Source organism: Pelophylax lessonae (assembly GCF_965119305.1).
Source record: "Pelophylax lessonae genome assembly, chromosome: 9".
NCBI classification, from domain to species: domain Eukaryota; kingdom Metazoa; phylum Chordata; class Amphibia; order Anura; family Ranidae; genus Pelophylax; species Pelophylax lessonae.
In genome coordinates this window covers 76554747-76579499 of record NC_138776.1, presented here as the reverse complement: position 1 = coordinate 76579499, position 24753 = coordinate 76554747, and the positions used below count along the sequence as shown (strand labels likewise).

The following is a 24753-nucleotide window of genomic DNA, read 5'->3' as shown; positions in this document are numbered from 1 at the left end:
CCGGAGCGCCGGTGGGGCACCACATACGAAAAGGATCAGGATTGCACAGAGGAGGTAAGTATAGGCATGTTTGTTACCTTTGTAAAAAAAATAAAGGGTTTACAACCACTTTAACCTCTTAGTGCCGGTGCTTCCCAGGCCTTTAGGAGGTTTATGATGGCGGGAGGCAGGGCGTGGCCTAAGTTCACATGACCGCCTTGATTGGCTGTCATGGCGGTCACGTGGTCTGAAAACTCAAACAAGGAGTGTTAGGCGAGGGTAACTGTGCCGGGAGCATGCAGCAGACGTGCGCTCGGCACAGGTGTATTGGCTGCAATTCACGCAAATATGGGGCCTCGCGGCTCTAAGGACCAGACCCTGAGAGGCCATATATTTGCGTACAGCCAGCGCCAAGGGGTTAAGGTATAAGGGAAATTGTTTGTTTTTTTTAGGTTTGGACAGAGTGCTAAGAGGATATAACCTCTGTCAGGTTTAGATTGCTGTTTGTGTCACCATTTGGGAGATTCGCTTTCTCTATTGTTCTATTTACCAGTGTCATGGGGAATAAAAGTGGCACCAGAACTGGAGATGAAAGGAAATCTTCCTTTTAGGACACTTGTTCCTATGTAATATAATTTAAGAGGGGATTTTCCTGACATTTGACGTGTTTAGCGGTTTGCTCGGAGTTTAGCTTTAAGGAGGAACAGAGTGACAGTGTATATCGGATCTGCTGGTGTCACAGGGTGACAATATGCAGGTATGATGACTGTTCAGTAACTGTGTCAGTGTAGTTATGTCTTTATGATGAATCTTGTTCTTCTCCTCCTGTCTGTAAGAAATAGGCTGTGGATTCGATGGCTGACATTTCTTTTGATAAGACAATGTATGGAGCTCATCTATGAGACTTCTTCTAGGGACCACATACTGTAGCTGCTGACTTTGAGAATAAAGACACTTACCTGTCCAGGGAACCGTTGATTTTCTCACCCGAGCGAATTCTTCAATCTGCTTCGGATGTAGGCGCCGACATTGCAAGTAAGGGAAACTGGAAGTGAAGCATTGCGGCTCCGTAGCCGGTTTCCTACTGCACTTATGCGAGTCGCGCTGCACTCTGTGAATGGTCCTGTAGTCTTATGGGACCTGGATGTGTCCAGAAGACTGTGGGTAAGGGGGGGGTGAGTTGAACTTCTCCCGGTACCCCCCCCCCCCAAAAGAAAGTGACAAATGTGCCAGTGGAGGGGGGGGGGGGTGCAAACAAGTGGGTGGAGCTCTGCTTTAACTCAAAAAGTACCTTCAAAAATTCCCTTTTTATTTTATGTAGGAATGCAGCTAATTAATTTTCTTTTTTTTCTTTTTCAACTTTATTGCAATGTCACACAATGACATTTAGTTTGCAATGCAGTGGAGGGCACTGCAAAAAAGTACAGCATGTCCTACCTATTATTAGTACGGTGTCTGATGTCGGAACTCAAGGCAAATTGCCTTGTTTGTGCAATGGAACTACATTGGGCAAGGCCCACAGTGTCCTCCGTTCCCTTTCACATCACAGGCGCCCCCTTTACAGTTCAGTCCCCACCCATTACATTAATGTAACAGGGACTTCACTATAAAGGGGCATGGTAATGTAATGGGAGCTGTGCTGTAAAGTGGCATTCTGATACCGGCAACTGCACAGTAAAGGGGTACTGTGATATAAAGGGGACAGACCTGTAAAGGGACACTGTAATGATGTTAGTGCCCCTTTACAGTACAGCCCCCCTGTCACAGTGCCCCTTGTGATCACAGCCCCCCTGTCACAGTGCCCCTTGTGATCACAGCCCCCCTGTCACAGTGCCCCTTGTGATCACAGCTAGGGATGCACCAATCCGATATTGGGATCGGATATCGGTGCACATATGGCCATAATAGCTGGATCGGGGGATCGGTAAAATTAACAGATCCACGGGCCGATCCGGTTTTGCTCTTTAGATAGCTGTGAGGGAGCAGAGAACAGCTGTCAAAGAAAAAAAAAAAAAAGAGCCTCCTGCAAATGCCTGTCAGTCTCCCAGTTAAGTAAACACAATGAATCTTTTCGTTCGGTCTGCCGGAGGAGGGAAGTTTAACCTCTTAAATGCACAATTGTTATAAGGTATCTGCCAATACCGATCCGGAAGTATTATTTTGTTATAAGCTCACAAAACAGTACTTCCGGATCGGACTCGGGATCAGCGATTTCACAAAGCAAAAGATCGGGATCGGGACCAAAAAAGTCGGATCAGTGCATCCCTAATCACAGCCCCCCCTGTCACAGTGCCCTTTGTGATCACAGCCCCCCCCCTGTCACAGTGCCCCTTGTGATCACACCCCCCCCCCCGTCATAGTTCCCCTTGTAATCACAGCTCCCCCTGTCACAGTGCCCTTTCCCCTTACTGCCCCATTTCAGTCTCTGCCTCCCCTGCACAGTCCTACCTATGACAGGGTAGAGGCAGTTTTCAGCCGTATGTCCTCTCTCGGTTTTCCCCCGATGTCAGGAGGCCAGGGGGCGGGAGGAGCTGCAGATCTGGACGGAGGGCAGGAGCTGCCAAAACTCATCTTAAAGCGGTAGTATACTCCACTTTTTAACTTTTACCTACAGGTAAGCCCTATAATAAGGCTTACCTGTAGGTAAAATGAATATCTCCTAAACCTGCACGATTTAGGAGATATTCACCCTGCATGCAGCCACTGACACCAGCGGCGCATGCGCTCTGAAGGTCCGGCATATCTTGCCGGACCCTCAGAGCTCCTTGCCGGAAAGTTAAACCGCGCGTACGTGACGTCATTGTGGCTCCGGCCACTCACATCGCTAGAGACGCCGAGGGAACATGTCAACTACCTCATCGGTGTCCGGGCGCTCGTGTCGAGGCTTCGTTCTAAGGTATTTCATAATGTGCTAGTATGCGATGCATACTAGCACATTATGCTATTGTCCTGCAGGTTTTTTTTATTCTTTATTTGGGAAACAACCGCTTTGACAAGTGGGTGATTACCCGCTTGTTTATATGAGAGACTCCCACTCTCTAGCTCCTCCCACTTGCTGATAGGATGACACCTGGGAGAAAACACATAGGCTCAGTGACACAGCTGCACAGCAGGGGGTGAGCGCAGTCTGTGCTAGTCCCATCGGGACCGCGGCAGCTGTTCACCTCCAGCTGCATGGCTGGTCCGCGGCCTGGGGTTTGGGGACCCCTGCTCTATATGATTGGTCCTGCGCAAAATAAAAATCTTGTTGCTGACTTGTGTACTAGGTCCACACCGTGACAACATGTCAATCTTGATAAGGGGTTCTCATTGGATTATGGGAAGAGCAGTAGCCACCAAATCCGGCTCTGGTAGGGTTGATGCAGCTTTAAGAAATAATTGACAGCATTTGGAATGGGTTTCTGTCGGTTGTGTGTGGAAAACATTAAACTAAATCCATACAGATGTGGTGGCAGTCAGTTCTGTAAGGAGTCCAGAAAAACCTTTCAGAGAGGCGCTACCATTGCAAATTGTGTTTGTGCAATCCAGAGAAGGAAGACCTTTTTTCTAGTTTTAGACAGTGGAGAGGGATTAGAACCCCTGTCAGTTTTTATTGCTATCTGTGCCCCCATTAAGGAGATTCACCCTCTGTCCTGTATCGCTGCCCCCGTAAGGACTGCCAGTTATTCACTCTACTGAGTTACTAGCACACAATCATGACAGATACAATTTCTTAATTCCTCCACTCGGCTCACTCCAATAATCAGTCCAGGGGTATTCGGTTGTTTTGTGGTTTATTGTAAATTGGGGATAGGAGAAGGAAACTCTGGGATACTCCAATTTAACTATAGACAAATTTGAGGACTCCTATTTTCTCATACAGCCAAGGCTGTTGATTCACCCTGCCACTCTGGATGAATTTGGATTGAGTCTCTTTTCCTCAGACGACTCGGTGAACAAACAATTATCTTCAGGACACTCCCCAGCATCCTCTTTTTATTCCTCTGCTGACACCCTTCCTCTGACTATCCTGCCATCTGGGGTGGCCCCCCTCAGGTCATGCCCCTTGACACAAGCTCCTGTATTTACGATACTGCAGTCCCAGGGTCTCCGTGTCTCCCCTCTCAGTCAGCTCTCCTGGACCTCTGGGTTCAGCTCCTCTCAACCGCTCCTCTGGTCCTCAGGATGACCTCCTGCAACCGCATGACACCTCTACAGAGGAGGAGGCAGCCACCCCCCCCCCCCTCCCTCCGGGACTCTGCTCTCCAGCCAAAGACCCCCGCCAAGACCCCGCACCACATGTGCTCCTGGCTTTTTTACAGTATCCCAGAATGCACGGAGGTGACCTGCACTCTGCCAGTCATCAGGACTGTATCAAAAGTCCATGCACCCATTCGTCAGGTTTCCTCCCACTGTACAACATGCCTCCCTATTGGACCAGCGTGAAACACTCTTCAGACTGAATGAATTGCATACTGAGCACATTGAGCAGACCACACTAATAGATCCTGCTCCCTGATAGGCAGAGGGCAATGTAGATTTACCTGCAGCTCCTCTGGTAAGCAGAAAGAGCCCAAAACAATACTCTCTCACTAGCACCTACCTAGGAGGGTGCTACAGTCCTATTTACCATTATCATTGCAAGTGAAAGTAAAAGAAAATCCCAATTTTTGAGTAGTAGTTGCAGGGATTTACACTAACTTTCGGTTTGACTATGGGACAGGAAGTGAAGGGAAATCTTCGCAATGGGAAACAGATGGCGAAAAAAAAAAAAGACAGGATTTATAACCCTCCTTTGCTCTATCTAAATTGAAAAAAGGTTTTGCCTATAGTTCTACATTAATATCTCTGGTGAGACGGCTCTTACACAGCAAGGCTACCTTCAGTGGGTACCCAACAGTATCTCCCACCATATAAATAGGTGTGCCAAACCAAAATGATTGAAAGAGTCCAAGATCGATTGTGTTGTCCGATACAAACATCCTATGCATTTTAGGAGCCAGAGCACTCCCCTTTCATCAGGACTAAAAAAAAAAACCTAATACACATTCATAATAATGGGACTATAATAAGAGAGTATGAATGTACACCACAAATTCTAAACCAAAAATGACAATGAAATTGTTGGGTGACCCCTCCCGATACTTACCGGAGTCTTGTATGGATCCACCGCTGTGCTCGTCTGCAGGTCTTCTCTCCGCTCCCTCAAGGCTTAGCTGAGAACAGCAGGAGCCATTGGCTCCTGCCGCTGTTCGTCAAATCCAGAGAGAAGGGGGCAGGGCCAAGCCGCACTGTTTTTCAATGGACACACGCAGCCGTGTTTGGAAGCGAGCCCACATCTTTGCCACCATAGGAAGCAGCTTCCTATGGTGGCAGACAGAGAAGAGAAGGCGCCTAGATCACCCGCGGGGGACCCCAGAAGAACCGGTTTTGGGCTGCTCTGTATCATTGTGCCGAGTAGGTACTGTAAGCATTTTGGGAGAAAATAAGCACTTTACAGCCACTTTGTAGAACATGCAATGGGCTTTTAGGTGGAAGAATTCCGAAGATCACTTCCACAGCTCACCAAAGGCACCATCCTTCTCTCCCGCCTGATTGCCCTTGCCATGTATCCCAGGCTCTGCTGTTCCACCTGCAGACCTGTGACTGGCATGGCGGGTGTCAGTGGGTAGAATAGAGGACCAATGTACGTCTGTTCGCTGACCTCCCCTCTGGTGACTGTATCACTTCCAGGTTTGTCTTCACCTTCTCGGTCTGCTGTGGCCATGGAAGGCGCTAATGGAGTGCCTTCAGTTAAAGGCAGCAGAGACATTGGGGGTTCTAACAGACCCTTAATGTCTCAGTAAAGAGAACCTGTCATTACAGTATGCTATCACATAAAGTCTATTGGCCCCAGTGCACAGATTAGGCAAATTGGCTTTAGTCCTGATTTAAAAGGACTAAAGTCCCGATAAAAGATAGGACATTTTGTACTTTTTTTTTTTTTTTTTTTTGTATGTGTGCAGCATAGGGCTGAACGATAGTCGATATGATATCTACTATCGTTCTGCGGCCGTAGGCGATATTCATATCGCCGAGGTCACGATATTTTGCATAGGCATTTGCATAGGCAGGGGGAAGGGACTTGGAGGAGGACGCACAGACTTCCGTTAGGCAGGGAGAAGTCGGGACTCGGAGGAGAACTCACAGACATCCATCCCACTTCAGCGGTGAGCAGAGCGCCGTGAGCAGCTTCACAGCTAACCAATCATGCGTGCCTGCACACCTGATTGGTTCGCTGTGCCGCTACTCACGGCGTGATTGGTTCCCTGAATGTGCCATTGAGAAAACTAGGGCGGAGAGTGAGAAAACTAGGGCGGAGAGTGAGACTCACTGAACGTGTGGGCTGCCGTGCACGAGTGAGTCAGTGTATGCGGCTGTGCTGTGATCCTTTCCCGGCTCCTAGTCCACCGCTCCAGCCTCCTACCACCACTGTGAGAGACTGAATAATCCGATCGATTCCACACTGTCACTGATTGTCACTGAGACTGAGTAATTGATTTGAGTACCATTATTAACCCTGACCTGCCCAGTGCCCTGTATCTGCAATTAAAATTTAGAAGGCTGCCTGCATGCTTCATGATTAACATTCCCAGCATCCTTCCCAATCCCTACAGTGTCGGTAACACTAACCCTATGGTACAAGGCTGCAGTGTGCACTGAATCCCATTCCCTACAGTAACATATATTAACCCTGTATGGTCAGAAAGACTGGATTGACGGGTCCCTCAATATCGCAATATATATAGTTGAAAAAAAAAATATCGCAATATATTTTTTTTCCAATATCGTGCAGGCCTAGTGCAGCATGTTGCTACTCCTACCTAATAATAAAGCTATCGTTTCCTTTTTTTTTTTCTATACTTTGGAAGAGAACACCTTGACCCTCTTTGCTATTGGCAACCATCATCTGTATTGTAATAATGTATACAAGGTTCTAATTTATTACAGCAGGAACCGTCAGGAGTGAATGTTTTGCCCCTTGCAGCACCTTTAGAATTCAGATCCTTTTTGCTCCAACTAGGATATAAATTGTAAAGTAAACTAATGGCGGATGAGTTACTAAGCACAATGCCCATGCTTAGTATTGGTTCCATTGTAAACCAGTATCTGTTTGTACTGTAATTTGTGTCATGATAGATTAGAACATGTTTTCTTTTTAATGTTCTTCTATACTTCTTTTTCAGGAAGGTTTTCTGCTGGGTGAAGTGAGGCAAGAAGAGTCCTTCTCTATAAGTGATTCTCAGATTAGTAACACAGAACTACTGCAAGTAATAGGTGAATCGAAATCATATATTATCACTATACAGTCAAGGCCAAAAATATTGGCACCCCGGCATTTCTGTCAGATAATGCATCACTTCACCCAGAAAACTGTTGCAGTTACAAATGTTCAGGCACTCTCATGTTTATTTCTTTTGGTTTGACACATAAAAGTGGAGAAACAAAAAGCCAAATCTGACACATTCCAAACAAAACTCCAACAATGGACTGGCCACAATTATTAGCACCTTCTCAAAATTCTAATAAATAATTGCATTCCAAATTTGTGATGCTCCTGTAATTTGTAATTAAACTCATCTGTATCCATTAACAGGTGCTGACAATATAGAAATCACACCGGCAGCCAGTTAAAATGATGAAAAATTGACTCAACCTTTCTGTTGTGTGTCTGTGTGCCACACAGAGCATGGAGAGAAGAAAGGACAGCAAAGAATTTTCTGAGGTTTTGAGAACAGAAATTGTGGAAAAGCATGGACAATCTCAAGGTTACAAGTCATTCTCCAGAGATCCTTATGTCCCTGTGTCCACTGTGCGCAACATTGTCAAGAAGTTTACAGCCCATGGCACTGTAACTAATCTCCCTGGACGTGGATGAAAGAGAAAAATTAATTAAATTAAAGATTACAACAAAGGATTGTGCGAATGGTGGATGAAGAACCTCAGTGAACTTCCAGACAAATTCAAGCTGACCTTTAGGCACAGGGTAGAACTGTGTCCGCTCGCACTGTACGTTGCCATCTGAATGAAAAGGGATGCTATGGTTGGAAACCCAGGAGGACCCCACTGCTAACACAGAAGTATAAAAAAGCCAGATTGCCAAAACTTACCTGAGGAAGCCAAAATCCTAGGAGAATGTGCTGTGGACAGACGAAACAAAATGACAGCTTTTTGGTAAAGCCCATCATTCTACTGTTTTCAGAAATAGAAATGAAGGCCTTTAAAGACAAGAATACAGTCCCTACAGTCAACAATGGTGGAGGTTCACTGATGTTTTGGGGTTGCTTTGCTGCTTCAAGCACTGGATGTCTTGACCTTGTGCATAGCATTATGAAACCTGAAGACTACCAAAGAATTCTGGGGTGCAATGTAGGGCCCTGTGTCAGAAAGTTGGGTCTCCGTCAAAGATCATGGGTCTTACAGCAGGACAACGAGGACCCAAAGCACACATGAAAAGCACCCAGAAATGGTTTAAGACCAAGCGCTGGAGAGTTCTGAACCATGCCAGCAATGAGTCCAAATCTAAATCCCCTAGAGCACATGTGGAGAGCTTTCAAAACAGCAGTTGGGAAAAGGAACCCTTCCAATCTGAAAGACCTGGAGCAGTTGGCGAAAGAAGAGTAGTCCAAAATTCCAGTAGAGAGGTGTAAGAAACTCATTCATGGTTACAGGAAAAGATTGATTTCAGTTATTTTTTTCCAAGGGGTGTGCGACCAAATATTAAATTGAAGGTGCCAATAATTTTGTGCAGTCAGTTTTTGGAGTTTTACCTGGAATGTGTCAGATTTTTGTGTCATACCAATACAAACAAAAGAAATAAACCTGAGAATGCCTAATGATTTGTAATTGCAACAATGTTCTGGGCAAAGTGGTGCATTATCTGACAGAAATGCAGGGGAGCCAGTAGTTTTGGCCATGACTTGTGTGTCTATTTGTCTGTGCTGTTGTGTCAATTATATATAACCTGATTTTTTTTTTTTTTTTTTTTAATCTTTCAGAGATTCATAAACATGAGCCATGTACAAAATTATTCAGGTTAGTGTTCCAATATTCCAATTAGGGAAAACATACTGTCAAGGAAATTTAAGGGGAAGGGGTTGAGCCTAAAGTTGGTGAAATTGTGGTTACGTGTATTTTTCCTATTGTTACTCTTAATCCCTGTAATTAAATAATGTGAATGGGTCACTTTAACTCACTAATAACAAAGTAGTTGAAATAACTCAGTTGGTCAGAGTAATTTAAGGCTCAGACTGTGCAATGGATGTGGCACTTTCCACCTAGACATGAAATACTGCATGCAGTCTATATTGTACAAGGATATCAACCGTTATTCTATAGCAGGGGTCTCCAAACTATGGCCCTCTAGTTTTTCAGAAACAATTCCCATCATGCCTTGTCATGTCTGTGAATGTCAGTTTTACAATGCCTCATGAGACGTGAAGTTCTTCAACAGCTGGAGGGCCGTAGTTTGGAGATTAAGTTGTAATGATGTTTTCATCAAATTTGTGATAATGTTTTTTCGGATAACACTTTATCCAAGTGTGATTATAATTTTCTTTTTAATTCCGTCAGTTTCTATGATTACGCTGGCACTGTCAACGAGGAAAGGCTTGATCAGATTCTCAAAGACAGACGGAAAGTATGATCCTTGTTCCAGTATGGCGTTATTGAAAATATGTTTCAGATTATCTCTTTGTAATTAATGACTGGCTTTATCACTGACTGTTTACATCAGGGTTGATTTGATAATCCAAAAATAATGTTCCGGGATGCCATGCAGCAACAGACTTTGAAACCAGTTATACCAATCGCTTCCTATCAGTTTCAGTGTGCAGCCATGTGCTTATTTGAAGAATGTGATTATGTTATGGCATCATTGCTTAAGGCTGAACTGCAGACAAACTGCTAAATACAGTCCATAGATGAAATACATATGTGGATGTTGTTTACCTACCAAACAATTTTTAATTAACACAGTCCCCCTCATACAGTAAAGCCAAAAGGATGACACCACTTACAGTTAGAGGAGCTCCAGGCACCTAGCAAAGAAATAAGTCAGCAGCTACAAAAAGTGTAGCTGCTGACTTTTAAAAAAACAGCCACTCACCTGTCCCACGGTCCAGCAGTGAGCTCACACCAGCCATCTTCTTTCTCTGTCCTCCCTCAGCGGCATCTTCACTATGGGCACCTGGTTGTGACAGCTTGCGGCTTCACAGCCAGGTGCCCACTGCGCATGCGCGAGTCACGCTGCAAATCCTGACTGGTGGATGCAGTCTTCTGGGACTTGCCAGTGTCTCAGAAGCCTGCAGGGGGGAGGGAGAGAGGAGAAGCTCTGTTGCCGAGTACCGTGGCGCTTGTAACGGAAGTGGGAGCAGGTACCTGTCAAAATCAGGTACCTGCTCCCCCACCCCCGCTCCTCAAAAGTGCCAATTGTGCAAGAGGAGCGGGGGGACGAGTCCTTAAAGCAGAACTTCTCATTTTGGGCGGAGTTCTACTTTAAGAAGTACTGTGGTGCCTTCTTTCCAACCCCAGTTTTCTGATATGTCCAACACATTTTGCATGCGACATATCTAATTGTCTCCCATTTAATTAATATATTTGTTATTACCGAATACATAGCTACATTAATTTGTCTTTTTTTTTTTTTTTTTTTTTTTATATCTTTCTGGAGTTCAGCTTAAAAGCATATGTAAACCCTCACCTTGTAAAACAACCGATTTCAGTTTCAAATAGAAATAAAAGACAAAGCATTTCTATATAGATATAAAAAACATAACTACCTTTCTCTTTCGTTCATTGACGGACACCGCTCCTGATCTTCTTGAAATTTGGGTTATACTGCCCCCTACAGAAGTAGGACACTAGGCAGGAAAAAGCTTGACTATGCCTATGGGCAGTCCCAGGTGGTATACGCCCACTCAGCCATAGGCACTGTCTTTTCTTTCTGCCTAGACAGGAGTAAGGACCTAGTTCCTTGCTGGGATCTCTGGTCCTGGCATTTTTTTCCATTTAAATGGAACTTTTGACTATCTGCTATTTTATTCCTGTGAGAATCTACAATCAATTGCCGGACTGGGCGACGGACTGGATAATCTAGATCTAGATCAGTCAGGCCAGCAAGCGTGCACAGGCTTTAGCTCTGCGCAAGGTCGGCTACAACATGGCCCCACTGGACGGTTGCTGTCCTGCGAGTTAAACATTTCGCGAGGGCGCATACGACCTGTCCTTGGCCTTAGTCGCAGCGTTCCTCCTGGCCAACAGCCCCCCCATTCCAATGGTGCGGTGGTCTGTCTGAAGCGATGCGCACCCTGCTCCTGGTATGGTAAGTAGCTGTCCCACCTCTTCCCCTGAAGGGTTTTGGGGTGGATATGGGCCCCTCTCTGGGACGGTGGGACCCTCCTGGTTCCCTTTTTTCCCCCCCAGCCCCTCTAAAATTTTGGTGGTCAATGTCCGTCATGCGGCCAAGTCGGGCGCCTCCATTGGGGTGAGGTGAAGCCCCTGCTCTTTATTTTGGGCATCTGCCTGGCTGGGATCCATGCACTTGCGGCTGGGCCTCCACAAAAACGTAGGGAGCGGCTTGCGGTCTACTAGGCCATGTGGCTAGCTTGGCGCCTCCCCTAGAAGGGGGGGGCAGTTTTTTTTTTTTTGGATGGCAGCCATGCTGCCATTATTGTGTCCCTTTTTAGCGTTGTGGGACCATCAGGGTATCCTGCCTGCGCATCCACGTCGCGGCGGGCGCCCCCCGCTTGTTTTTTTGCGGGGTCCAGTAGGTGGTCCATTCCTGGGCCCTTGGTTGGCATCACCTTTGTGGGATCGCAGTTGGCAGCCCTCCCCTGATTATGTTTTCCGGGTGAGCTTAGTATATAGCGCCCCCTCCCTCCCCTGCCTCATCTGTCTCATCAGATCCTAAATCTGTTTCAGCCAACATGGACACGAGTCACCCTACTGGGTCTGCGTCCACACACCCTGAGTGCTTAGATAGTGAGGATGATTCCTCTGCTGCTCTAGCGCGCCTAAAAAGGCGCTGGTGGATGCACTGATTGTGTCAGTGTGAGAAACTTTTAAAATGGAGGATGCGGCTAATGCTGCATCAGAAACGCCAGTCCCTTTTGGCACCCACAGGCCCTCCAAAGCGGCGAGGGTGTTTCACTTTTCGCTTACTTTGACAACATTGTCACGAAACAGTGGGGTTGTCCAAAACACACTCTTGTGGTCCCTAAGCGTTTTGTTGTACGACATCCTTATGAGAATTCCCTGCTTAAAAAGTGGACGGTCCCCCCTGTAGTGGACTTGCGGGTTTCCAGGTTAAATAAAGTTACCTTAATTCCGGTTGATAGGAGGGTGGAGGCTCTGGCCCGCCATATGTTCACTGTGGCTGGTTTGGCACTTAGGCTGGTATGGATCAGTTGGTCCAGGGGCTAAAGTTAATCTGTGATGCCTCTTTGGATGCGGCTCCTTTGATTTCCAGGCTGTCTGTATCAGCAGTGGTCCTTCGGTGTATTATCTGGCTGAAATGCTGTTCTGCGGACCAGACTTCTAAGAAGTCTTTATCTGATCTCCCCCTTGTAGAGGATCACCGATTTGGAGCTTCCTTGGATGACATCATTAGGATCTCTCAGGGGGGAAAGTACTCTTCTTCCACAGGCTACCAAGGGCAAGGAGCCCCGACAAAGACATGGGCCATTCTTCTTGGCTCCGAAGAGGCTTTTTCGTCCCTCAGGGTCTCAAGACAAAGGATCAAAACCCTTCAGGGCCTCCACTGGAGATTTCAAGAGGACCTGGTCTGGCAAGCCACGAGCGGGCTCTTCCAGGCCTGCGGACAAGGCTTCCTCTGCATGAACGAACGCCCTCATCCGTATCTGGGGTCGGGAGGGGGGGGGGGTCTTGGGACGGCTGGTTTTTGGATCCGTGGACCTCTCTGTTACAGGACAAGTGGGTCCACAAAGTCATTTGGTTGAATTACAAGATTGAGTTTCGATCTTATCCTCGAAAGGTTCTTTCCTTCCAACCTGCACTTGTCCCCAGATGGCTTACAGGGTCTCTTTGGGGCAGTGAAAGACTGTTACTTCAAGGGATGATTGTTCCGGTTCCGACTTCGGAACGTTTTCATGGGTTTTACTCAAACTTATTTACAGTTCCCAGGAAGGAAGGAAGGTGCAAGGTATGTCCAATTCTGGACCTCAAGGCGCTACACTGCTTTGTATGGGTACAGACGTTCTGAATGGAGTCCATTCGCACGGTAGTGGCGTCCCTACATCAGGGGGATTTTTCTCGCTTCTATTGAAATCAAGGATGCTTGCCTTCACATTCCAATATGTGCCGGTCATAAGCGCTTCCCCTGCTTTGCTGTGGGCAAGGAGCATTAGCAGTTTGTGGCGTTACTCTTTGGTCTCACCTCTGCTCCTCGGGTCTTCACAAAAGTGTTGGCCCCAGTGCTAGCATTGTTGCGTCAGCGGGAAATTGCGGTACTGGGGTACCTGGACGATCATCTTCTGTGAGCAAAGCCTCCAACTGCTCTGATGGACAAACTGGAGATTACTCTGCGAACTCTAAGGTATGTTGTTTGGATTCTGAACCTTCAGAAGTCTGCACTGGTTCCACAAATCTGTACTATCTGGGTCTGACTCTGGACTCTGCCTCAGCCAGACATTGCAGAAGGCGATTCAGCTTCTGTTGGCCAGCAGATAGTCATTCCTCCGGGCTTGCATGCAGGTGCTGGGCCTGATGGTGTCTTCCTTGAGGCGGTTCTGTTTGCACAGTTCCACATGAGAGCTCTGAAAAAAGAGATTCTGGTAAAATGGGACAAGAATCCATTAATTTATGTACTGGAACTCCAAGCGATCCGACTTTGTCTGGATCATTGGACAATTAGACTTCTGGGGTGTCCGGTACGAATTCAATCAGACAATGCCACGGCCGTCAATCACCAAGGGGGCACAAGAAGTGTCCTGGCGGTTTATGAAGTAGCTAGAATTCTAAGTTGGTCAGACCAATTTGTTCCAGCCCTCTCTGCTGTACACATTTCAAGGAAGGTACAGAGGTTTGTGGCATGGTCTAGGAATCCTCTGGCCGACGCCACAGACGCATTCTAGATTCTCCAGACTGGCCTCGCCGGTCTTGGTACGCCGATCTGGTGCGGCTGGTCGCCGATGCTCTTTGGAGACTTCCTCTCAGGGAAGGTCACTGTCCCAAGGGCCAATCTTCCATTCTGCTTTACAGTTGCTGACTTTAAGTACTTGGAAGATATACATTGCATGGTGTGAGTCTCTTGGGGTTCCCTCTTTTCCTCCAACGAGAGGGTAAGCAGCGCCTGGCCTTGGGTACCATTAAGGGCCAGGTTTCGGTTTTGGCAGTTTTCTTTCAACATCCATTGGCCACACATTCCTTAGTGCGTACCTTTTATCCAGGGAGTTTGACTCTTGGCTCCTCCAGTGCGGTCTCCATTGCCACGGTGGGACCTGAATTTGATTGTCAGTTCTCCAGAAACCTCCCTTCAAAATTATTAGTGAGGTTCCCTTGCTTACCTTGTCCCAGATGGTGGACTTTTTGGTGGCTATTACTGCTGCGCGCAGGTTGTCGGGGCTGGCAGCGTTGTTTACCTTACCTGGTGGTTCTCAGAGATAAGGTGGTTCTTTGTCCATGTCCGTCGTTCCTTCCAAAAGTCGTCTCTGATTTCCATTTGAATGAAGACATTGTGTTGACTTTCCTATGTCCCAAGCTTAAACATCCTAAGGAAATTGCCTTGCATTTCCTGGATGTGGTTCAGGCAATCAGGGTGTACCTGGCAGCTATGGAGTCTTTTAGGAAGTCAGACTCACTATTTGTACTCACAGATGGACCTCGGCAAGGGTTGGCCACTTCTGCTGCGATCTTTTGCAGATGGATTAGACAGACGATCATTCAGGCCTATTCCATTTGGTGTCACGTCCCTCATTTCCCTGTTTAGGCACACTCTACACGGGTGCTTAGTGCCTCCTGGGCCTTCCGTCATTGGGCGTCAGTGCTGCAGGTTTGCAAGGCCACCACCACCTGGTCGTCTGTGCCCACTTTCACAAAGTTTTATAAGGTGGATGTGTTGGCATCTGCGAATGCTTCTTTTGGCCGCAAGGTTTTGCAGGCTGCTGTTTAGAGGACCTGGTCCTCTTTGAAGGTGTATTGTTTTTTTCAGGTGAGCTCCAGTTGTTTATGGTTGAGCTCCATGTTACCTGGTTAGCTACAGTTTAGCCTTGGGAATGTTTTCTTGCTGTTTCCACCCCACATGTTGGACACTGCTTTGGGATGTCCCAATTGTCAAGAAGATAAGCAGTTGTCTGTCAATGCACGAAAGAGAAAATTGGATTTTTGACTTACTGTAAAATCCATTTCTCTGATCATTGACGGACACAGCACCCACCCCATTGGGGAGTTGGCTTTCTCCTGACACTGCTTGTAACAAAAGTGCCTATGGCTGAGAGTGGGAGTATACCCCCTGGGACTTCCCCCATTGGTGTAGTCAAACTTTTTCCTGCCTAGTGTCCTACTCCTGTAGGGGGTAGTATAACCCGGTGGTCAAGAAGATAAGGAGCTGTGTCTGTCAATGAACACCAGAGAAATGGATTTACGGTAAGTCAAAAATCTCTTTTCTCTTACGTCCTCCGACAGTCGCCGCCTCTTCATATTCGTCACATATGGGGTATTAGACTTTGCTCCGAAGGAGTAGCTAGGCAACAGAATATGTTAACAATAAAGCTTTTAACATATCCCACCCTCAAGGGGTGGTCCCCTCAGTCAATACCCTCCTACTTCCTGCAACCATATCTCAGTTTTAATGTCTAGCTTGTCAGGAGTGGCTGGCTTTTTCTGTGCTGGGGCTTTCTGCCCCAGACTCTTTCTTCTTTTTAAAATTTTGTTTGAGTTTTCTCTCTACCTTTACTTAGCTGTTGTTTTTGTCAGCATTAGTTAGTTCTTCGGATGAAGAGGATCATGCAGACTGGGTCTCGGGCTGATCCCCCTGATCGCAGGTCGTGGGTCAGTGGCTTCCCAGTCTGCCATTGAGCGTTCAGCCAGGTAACGCTCCTGGCACAGTGAACGACCCATCCCTGTTCGGTGCAGGGATGATTGGTGAGGTGGCTACCTCACTGGACGCTGTGCGGTTTCTTAACCCCCATTTTGTGCGTCTTGAATGCGACTCTCCCTGCCTCATGTGCAGCGGCTTGTTCGCCTGTGCGGGTCCCCCACGCCATGTGAGGTAAGTGTATTTATGTGGGGACCTGTCTGTCTGGGGGGGTGTCAGTCTGGGACTGTGTAACCTGCCTTTAATCACACTGCTTGTCTCCCTATCTCTCGGCTGCATGCTGTGGGCTGCAAGGGGGGGGGGGGGGGGGGAGATGTGTGACACTGTCTGTGTCAGGCTGATCAGTGTGTGAAGCTGTGTGCTGTGGGGCATGTTTTTTGGCATGTTTGGGCACTATACAGCGATCGCTGCGGCGATCTGACATGTATTCTGATACTGGAATGTAATGTGTGTTTTTTACTGCACTGTGGAGCGGCGGTTTCGGCGCCAAACGGCGCCATTTTGCCTACACCCGCTCCGGCCGCATGTTTTACATGCATGGCGGCCATTTTCTTGTAGCCTCCATAGGCTTACATAGAGCGCCCTGGCAGCATCACTTCCTCTTTCCAGGAACACCGATCGAGGCAGCAGCAGCGGCGAGGGTCTCCTCAGGTTTTACCCTTCTGTTCTTGCTATCCATTGCCTGTGTTCAGTTTGCATATTCCCTGTGGGGGTCTTATTGTGCTTGAGTGTGGTGCGGTGGGCTTCGCTTGCCGCGCTTGCTTAAAAGGGGCAGTTAACCCTTTGTTGTCTGGCATTACAGGGGCAATGGATTCTCAGGAGGGAAAATTTCCTACAGCCTTGGTGGAAAGCCAGGGGACCGCTGTCTCCCCCCCCAGGGGGGGATTTGGCCACTATTGTGGCTGGCCTTGCTGCTCAGGTGCAGATGCTGGTGGCTGCTCAATCTACTAAAAGGCCCAGAGTTGCTCTTTCCTCTGATTCTGAGGGTGAAGGTGATAGGGCTGTTATGGCGGGGGCCTCCTTATCGGGGTCCCGCTCCTCTCTTGATCTAATAGGGTCTGAGGTGGAGGCTGAAGTTGAGGGGGTTGATAATTCTCCCCCTGGCTCGCCTGAAGAGCTTGCAATCATGGATGAGTTGATTGCTTCCATAAAGCAAACGCTGCGTTTGCAGGATGAGGTGTGTCCCCCCGCCGCCTTGGCGGCTTATGGGACGCAGAGAAAACGCAGGACGCCGCAGGTTTTTCCCTGCAATGATGATTTTCAGCGCGCTGTTAAGGAACAATGGCGCAATCTACGCAAACCTTTTGCTGTACCAAGTAGATTCAAGCTGCGTTATCCTTTTTCACCTTCCACTGATGAAAGGTGGTGTGTGCCACCCCCAGTGGATCACGCAATTGCGGTTTTAAACAAAGCCACTGCGATTCCTGCAGAGGATTCCCCTGTGTTCCGTGACGCCACGGATAGGAGACTGGAGTCTCTTACCCGTCATACTTATTCTGTTACGGGTTCTATGCTTAAGGCTCTGTTTGCTTCTCTCATGGCGGCCCAGGCGATCGCAAGTTGGACGCAGATGCTTAGGCGCGTCCTAGTGGCCGATTCGGCCTCACCGGCGACCCTGGATATGGTGGATCAAATCCACCAGGGTGTCATGTATCTGTGTGATGCGGACCGGGACCTGGTTCCGTTGGCTGCACGTGTGCACAGTGTGGCGGTGTTGTCTCGCCGCCTGATTTGGTTAAAATGTTGGTCGGTGGACCAGTCTTCACGTAAGACCTTAGCCAATCTACCTTATGATGGGTCTCGCCTTTTTGGGGAGTCCCTGGATGTGTTGATTAAGGGGATCACCGGGGGTAAGAGCACTCTCTTGCCCCATTTCCCCAAAGCTAAGGGGGCTTCTGGGAAGAAGCATGCTAATTTTCGGCCCCCTCAGGGGTCCTTTCGTGCCTTTCGGCCGCACTACAAGGGCAAGCCGTTCAAAGGTCAAGGCTCTCAGAAGAAGCCCTGGTCTGGTAAACAGAAGTCCGGCCAATCCGGATCTGCAGCCCATAACAGTGCGGCCTGAAGGGGCGCCCTCACCCAGTTTTGGGGTGGGGGGACGCTTGCTCGGTTTTCTTCAGCCCTGGTTGGCCCGTGTGCGAGACAGATGGGTTCAGGAAATCGTTCGATCTGGTTACAAGATCGAGTTTCTCTCTCGGCCAGAGAGCAGATTTTTTCCCTCAAATCTTCAACTGTCTCCAGAGCGTTTGCGGGACCTGCACCTGGCGGTGCGGGACCTGAGGGCTCAGGGAGTGGTGGTTCCGGTGCCTCATCGGGACAGATTTCGGGGGTTTTATTCCAATCTGTTCACCGTGCCCAGGAAGGAGGGCATGGTTCGTCCAATTCTGGACTTGAAGGCTCTGAACCGCTCTGTGCGGGTTCGCAAGTTCCGCATGGAATCCCTGCGGTCGGTGGTGGCTGCCCTGGTTCCGGGGGAATTCATGGCCTCCATCGATTTGAAGGATGCGTACCTTCACATCCCCATTTTCGAAGGTCACCAGAGGTACCTTCGATTCGCCATTGCGGAGGATCACTACCAGTTCGTGGCCATGCCTTTTGGTCTCGCCTCGGCTCCGCGGGTCTTCACCAAGGTGCTTGCAACGGTTCTGGCATTGTTGAGGGCCCAGGGCATTTCTGTCCTGGGGTATCTAGACGACATCCTGGTTCGGTCTGCGACCAGCCAGGGTCTGGAGGAGGACCTGTCTGTCACGATGCAAACTCTACAGGAGTTTGGTTGGACGATAAATTTTCCAAAGTCGACGCTGAGTTCGTCGGTTCGTCTTCCCTACCTGGGAATGATTCTGGACTCGGTACAAGCGAAGGTCTTCCTGCCGGAAGACAAACTCAGAACTCTTCAGGAGGAGGTCAGGTCCCTCAGGGACGTTCCGCACTCGTCTTTAAGGACGTGCATGAGATGTCTGGGATTGATGGTCTCGGCCTTCGAGGCGATTCCCTTCGCCCAGTTTCACACGCGGGGTCTCCAAGCGGAGATTCTGTCCAAGTGGGACGGGCGACCTCAATCTCTGGATCTTCAGATCTCGTTGAGTCATCGCACCAGAAGAGACCTTCTGTGGTGGCTCCAGTCCCCGATGGTGTCCGGGGGCAAGTCGTTTCGTCCTATCTCGTGGACGGTGATCACCACGGATGCCAGCCTGTCGGGCTGGGGTGGTGTTCTGGGCGTTCTGTCTGCCCAGGGGACTTGGTCGGAGGGAGAGTCTTCCCTTCCGATCAACATTCTGGAATTACGTGCGATAAATCTCTGTCTTCATCGCTGGACGGACCGGCTGCAGGGCTGCCCGGTTCGGGTGCAGACGGACAATGCCACGGCGGTGGCCTACATCAACCACCAAGGGGGCACCAGGAGTGCCCGGGCAGCTCGAGAAGTGGCCGACATTCTGTCTTGGGCCGAGACTCATGTCCCGGCGATAATGGCAGTTCACATTCCGGGGGTGGAGAACTGGCAGGCGGACTATCTGAGTCGCCAGACCCTGGATCAGGGGGAATGGTCTCTTCACTCGGCTGTCTTCCAGATGTTGTGCGCGAAGTGGGGTCTTCCAGCTGTGGACCTGTTCGCGTCTCGTCTCAACAACAAGGTGAGAAGGTTCGTGGCAAGGACGCGCGACCCTCGGGCAGACGCGTCGGACGCGTTAGTGGCCCCGTGGCATCAGTACAGGCTGATGTACGCGTTCCCACCGATTCAGTTGCTGTCCAGGTTCCTTCGCAGGTTACTCTCGGAACGCAGCACGGTGATTCTTGTGGCACCGGACTGGCCTCGCCGGTCCTGGTACGCAGACCTCGTGAATCTGGCGGTCGACGCCCCTTGGCGTCTACCTCTTCGAGACGATCTACTGTCTCAGGGACCGATTTACCATCCTGCTTTACAGTCGCTGGCTTTGACGGCCTGGCTGTTGAGACCGAGGTCCTGAAGGAGAAGGGTCTCTCTCCAGAGGTCGTTCATACTTTGATCAACGCGAGGAAGTCTTCCTCGGGGAAGGTTTATTACCATACATGGAAGGCCTATTTTGCCTGGTGTGAGTCCAGGGGGTTTTCACCCCGCACGTACTCGGTTTCCCGTGTGCTGTCTTTTCTTCAGACGGGTGTTGATCAGCGTTTGGCGCTGGCTACGATAAAGGGTCAGGTGTCTGCGCTGGCCGTTCTGTTTCAACGTCCCGTGGCTTCCAACTCCTTGGTTGGCACTTTTATTCAGGGTGTGCGGCATCTGGTTCCTCCTAGGAGGGATCCTTTGCCCCCTTGGGACTTGAATCTCGTTCTATCTGTGTTACAACGTGCTCCTTTTGAACAGATCAGGGAGATCTCGTTGTCTATGTTGTCCAAAAAGGTCGCCTTTTTGGTGGCGATCACTTCGGCTCGCAGAGTGTCGGAGCTGGCGGCTTTGTCCTGCAAGTCTCCGTACCTGGTTATTCATTTGGATAAGGTGGTCTTGCGACCTAATCCTTCTTTTCTTCCGAAACGAGTTTCGGAATTCCATCTTAATGAGGATATTGTCTTGCCTTCGCTGTGCGCGAAGCCTAAACATCCAAAGGAGGTGAGATTGCATTCTCTGGATGTTGTTCGGGCGATAAGGGTTTACCTTAAATCGACTGAGTCTTTTCGTAAGACGGACTCCTTGTTTGTTCTTCCAGAGGGTCCTCGGAAGGGCATGGCGGCTTCGGCCTCTACCATCGCCAAATGGATCAGGCAGACCATTGAACAGGCCTATGCTTTGCAGGGTAAGGCTCCTCCTGTCCCTGTGAAGGCGCACTCTACTAGATCTTTGAGTACGTCTTGGGCCTGTCGTCATGGGGCTTCTGTAGCCCAGGTGTGTAAGGCGGCGACCTGGTCGACCGTGCACACTTTCACAAAATTCTACAAAGTAGATGTTCAGGCATCGGCGGATGCTTCCTTTGGCCGCAAGGTTCTTAGTGCGGCTGTTCCATAGGGTCCCTTGTTGGGGACTCCTGGCTGTTGGGATAGTTTTTTGTATCCCCTGGTTTTTTGTCTTTTCCTGGGTTGTTGCTCCTGTTGAGCACTTGTTTTTTACTGTTGCCCAGCTGGTTTCCTTCCTTTGGTAAGGTTCCTTTCTTTGATGCGGAGACTGCGTTGCCTTTTCGGCGCGGATGCGTTTCCCACCCCTCATGTTTGCACTGCTTTGGGACGTCCCCATATGTGACGAATATGAAGAGGCGGCGACTGTCTGAGGACGTAAGAGAAAACGGAATTTTTGTAAAATCTTACCTGTAAAATTCCTTTCTCTGAGTCCTCCGACAGTCGCCGCCCCCGCCCCTCTTTTGGGGTTTGGTTGTATACTCTACTGCTATTCCACTAAAACTGAGATATGGTTGCAGGAAGTAGGAGGGTATTGACTGAGGGGACCACCCCTTGAGGGTGGGATATGTTAAAAGCTTTATTGTTAACATATTCTGTTGCCTAGCTACTCCTTCGGAGCAAAGTCTAATACCCCATATGTGACGAATATGAAGAGGCGGCGACTGTCGGAGGACTCAGAGAAAGGAATTTTACAGGTAAGATTTTACAAAAATTCCGTTTTTTTTTTGTGTGATCACATAGCCTCTGTTCTCAGCAGCATGGGGAGGACACATGTTGTTCCCAGCACAGCTAGAGAACTGAACACACTCTGATCTCCTGCTTTGTGTGGCCAATTTTTTTATAGGAAAGCAAGGGGACTGGTAGGAACACTAGGTATTATACAGAAAGAACAGAATACATTTTCATACAAGTACATGATACAGCAGGTACATATCAGGAATATGAAATGTTGGGATTAAGTATTCTTTAATGAGTTACTAATTGAACAAATATGCAGGTTGAAACTTTTGTCTTTTAATGGCCTTATGCTAATTTCAGGTCAGCGAAAGCTCATTAGCCATGGGATGAGCATGATGGAGAGAATAACCAAAAAAGGACAGTAGTGACATTTTTACCTGATTGCTTTTTCATAGTATACTGCAGATCCCTAATAATAACCAAACTTTTATATTTTATGGGGCATATCTATAGAGTGGAGAATGTGACATTTACTAAATCTTCCATGTTGGAGAATGTCGTCTGCTGCGTGTGTTTTTAAATGACTGACTGATCCACCACCAGTGAATATTTGGTGAGTCACACTCGCAGCTTTATAAATATGCCCCTAAATGTAGGTCCACTATTAAATACTGTAATTAAATTTGAGTGCAGCCTCAGTCTGTCATAACTGTGATTTTGATTCTTTCTCACCTTTCATTTTGTCCACTGAAAATACACCTTGATACATTGTGACACATTGTAAAGGGTTATTTGTCTTAATCTTGTGTTTTGTGTAGAACGTGATTGGTTGGTACAGGTTTAGAAGAAACACGCAGCAGCAGATGTCATACAGAGAACAGATTTTGCACAAACAGCTAACTCGTATCCTCGGAGTACCTGACCTCGTCTTCCTTCTCATCGGCTTTATCTCAACTGCCAACACTTCCACTCATGCCTTGGAATATGTGCTTTTCAGACCTAATCGCAGGTAAGGTTCACTGAACTGTGAATTTAGAACCAAACCCAAACTGATTTTCGAAAACCGTTATATTCAAGGCATGCCATGAATAACTGTGACAGCTGCTTCTGTAACTGTGACAGCTGCCTCTATCAGCCAAACTGTTAAGCCATCAATTGGCTGGTTTTGTAACTGATCAGATGTGCACCATGGCAACTGCAAATCAATACAGAGGCTAAGATGGCAGCTTCCTTGGCTGTAAAGGATCAGAGGGTGAAGTTTCAGTTTAATGATCATGGCCAGTAGTGTTCATAGAAGCTGATCACCGAAAAAAAAGGACCCTGATTCATCCGGAGATCGTGCAATGTGTTTCCTATATTAGTCTTAGTCTTATTCAACACTCTACAACCTAAAGCGGAACTTTGCCCTGAAATAAAAAAATTGGGAGAAGGACACATGTTTATTGCAGAAGAGACATACTTGGGGATATTTGCTAAAACTGGTGCACCTAGAATCTGGTTCAGCTGTGCATGGTAGCCAATCCGCTACTAGGTTGGATTGTCGAAGCTTAATTGAACAAGCTGAAGTTAGAAGCTGGTTACTATGCACAACTGCACCAGATTCTGTTTGCACTGGCTTTAGTAAATCTCCCCCAGTATGTATTTCTCTTACATCCTCTGACAGACGCAGCTCTTCAATGTTTCTTCACCAATGGGTTATGCGCCCTCTACAGGAGTAGACTAGGCAGTGAAAGCTTTCACTTGGCACGCCTATAGGGGCTGTCCTACACACATAACCCCTGGCACACTGTGCTTATAGATCAGTTTCTTGCTGCCTAGTTTAGGAGTAGGACCTAGGTTCCTTGCTGGGACTTCGGTCTCAGTTTTTATTTTCTTTTGGAAATGTTTGTTTATTTCTCTTTACTCACTATCACTAGCTAGTTTCAGGGGGGATCCTCCTGGTGAACTACAAGCGACAGCCAGGCTGAGGTTTCACACTGGATAATCTAGATCCTTATGGTCTCCCAGCCTGGACTACGAGCGTGAGCAGGTTGTGGTCCGCCCAGGCCTCGCCACGACAGAGCCCCGACGGATAGGGACGAGCCCGCGAGCAGATGCTTTGCTGGGACGCATCATCCTGGAACGCCTTGAGTTGCAGCGTACCCTTTTCTGGCTGGCAGCACCCCCACTCAGGGTGGGAGGCGAGCTGTCTCGGATCGGAGCCCCAATGTCCAAGGTATGGTGAGTGATGCAATGCCCCCTGTGTCCCTGGGACGGATATCTGAGGGGGTGATGTGGGCCCACTCCTGGGGATAACAGGGCTGTGTCCTCTGAAAGATCCCCTGGCCTGTCAGGACAGGTCCTGCCCTACCTGCTCCCGCTGGGGGCAATGTAGCGGCGTCTAACGCCTGGGTGAGGGTGTCAAGCTGTTACCTTGTCCTGGGGGGTCCACTGAAGTGGATTCCCACGGTGGTCTCCTTCCCTGGGCTCCTGAACGCTTGGCGGCAGCAGACATTTTCTTGCCTTCCTGAGTGTTTGGCGCCGTTTTCGGGCGCCATCTTAAGTGTGGGCAGGCCGCGCTGTATGGGCAGTAGCCATTTTCCCTGTGCTTCCCTTCTATATTCTATTGGCACCATTTTCTTGTGGTTACAGGAAAATGTGCTTAGTGCGGACGGGGCCTCTAGTGCTTGTTTGGTCACTTCCTCCCAGAAGTTTCACTTGCTGAAGACACTTTGCAGAGCAGTTGCTTCTCTAGGTTGCTGGCACAGTAAGGGGTTTTTAGTACTTTGGGCATTCCTCGGACACACTTAGCTCCTGTCAGGACTCCTGCTAGCTTATAGGGGGACTCCAGCTATAGCGCGGTATAGCGGTACGGACCGCGATCGCAATTTAAAGGGCCAGTGTACTCAAAATTTTTGCTTTGCTAAAAATGGAGTCCCAACGTGAAAATTTTCCCTCTGAATTTATTTGTGCATCCGGCCCATCCGGATCACCTTCTCTGGTGTCTGCCTGCAGTCATAGAAACTCTGGCATCCAAAGTGGATCTTGTAATCAAACAAGTTGCTATCCAAAAAACTGCCGATGCCCTCTGATTCAGAGCCTAATGTGGTTGCCACGTACACTGCCCTCCCCGAGGGATCCCTGTCCTCACAGTAAGACGGCGAGGAGGATGAGTCCTCCCC

General features: G+C 48.5%; 1 protein-coding gene across 1 annotated transcript in view; it reads left to right on the top strand.

The window, feature by feature from the left end:
* The window catches only part of ABRAXAS2 (abraxas 2, BRISC complex subunit), a 60258-nt gene that overhangs the window by 5641 nt on the left and 29864 nt on the right, over positions 1-24753 (top strand). Inside the window, exons 2-5 of the mRNA XM_082269298.1 lie at positions 7185-7275; positions 8997-9033; positions 9571-9637; positions 22411-22601. Coding sequence (XP_082125424.1) covers positions 7185-7275; positions 8997-9033; positions 9571-9637; positions 22411-22601 — 386 coding nt within the window. The remainder of the gene's footprint in view (positions 1-7184; positions 7276-8996; positions 9034-9570; positions 9638-22410; positions 22602-24753) is intronic.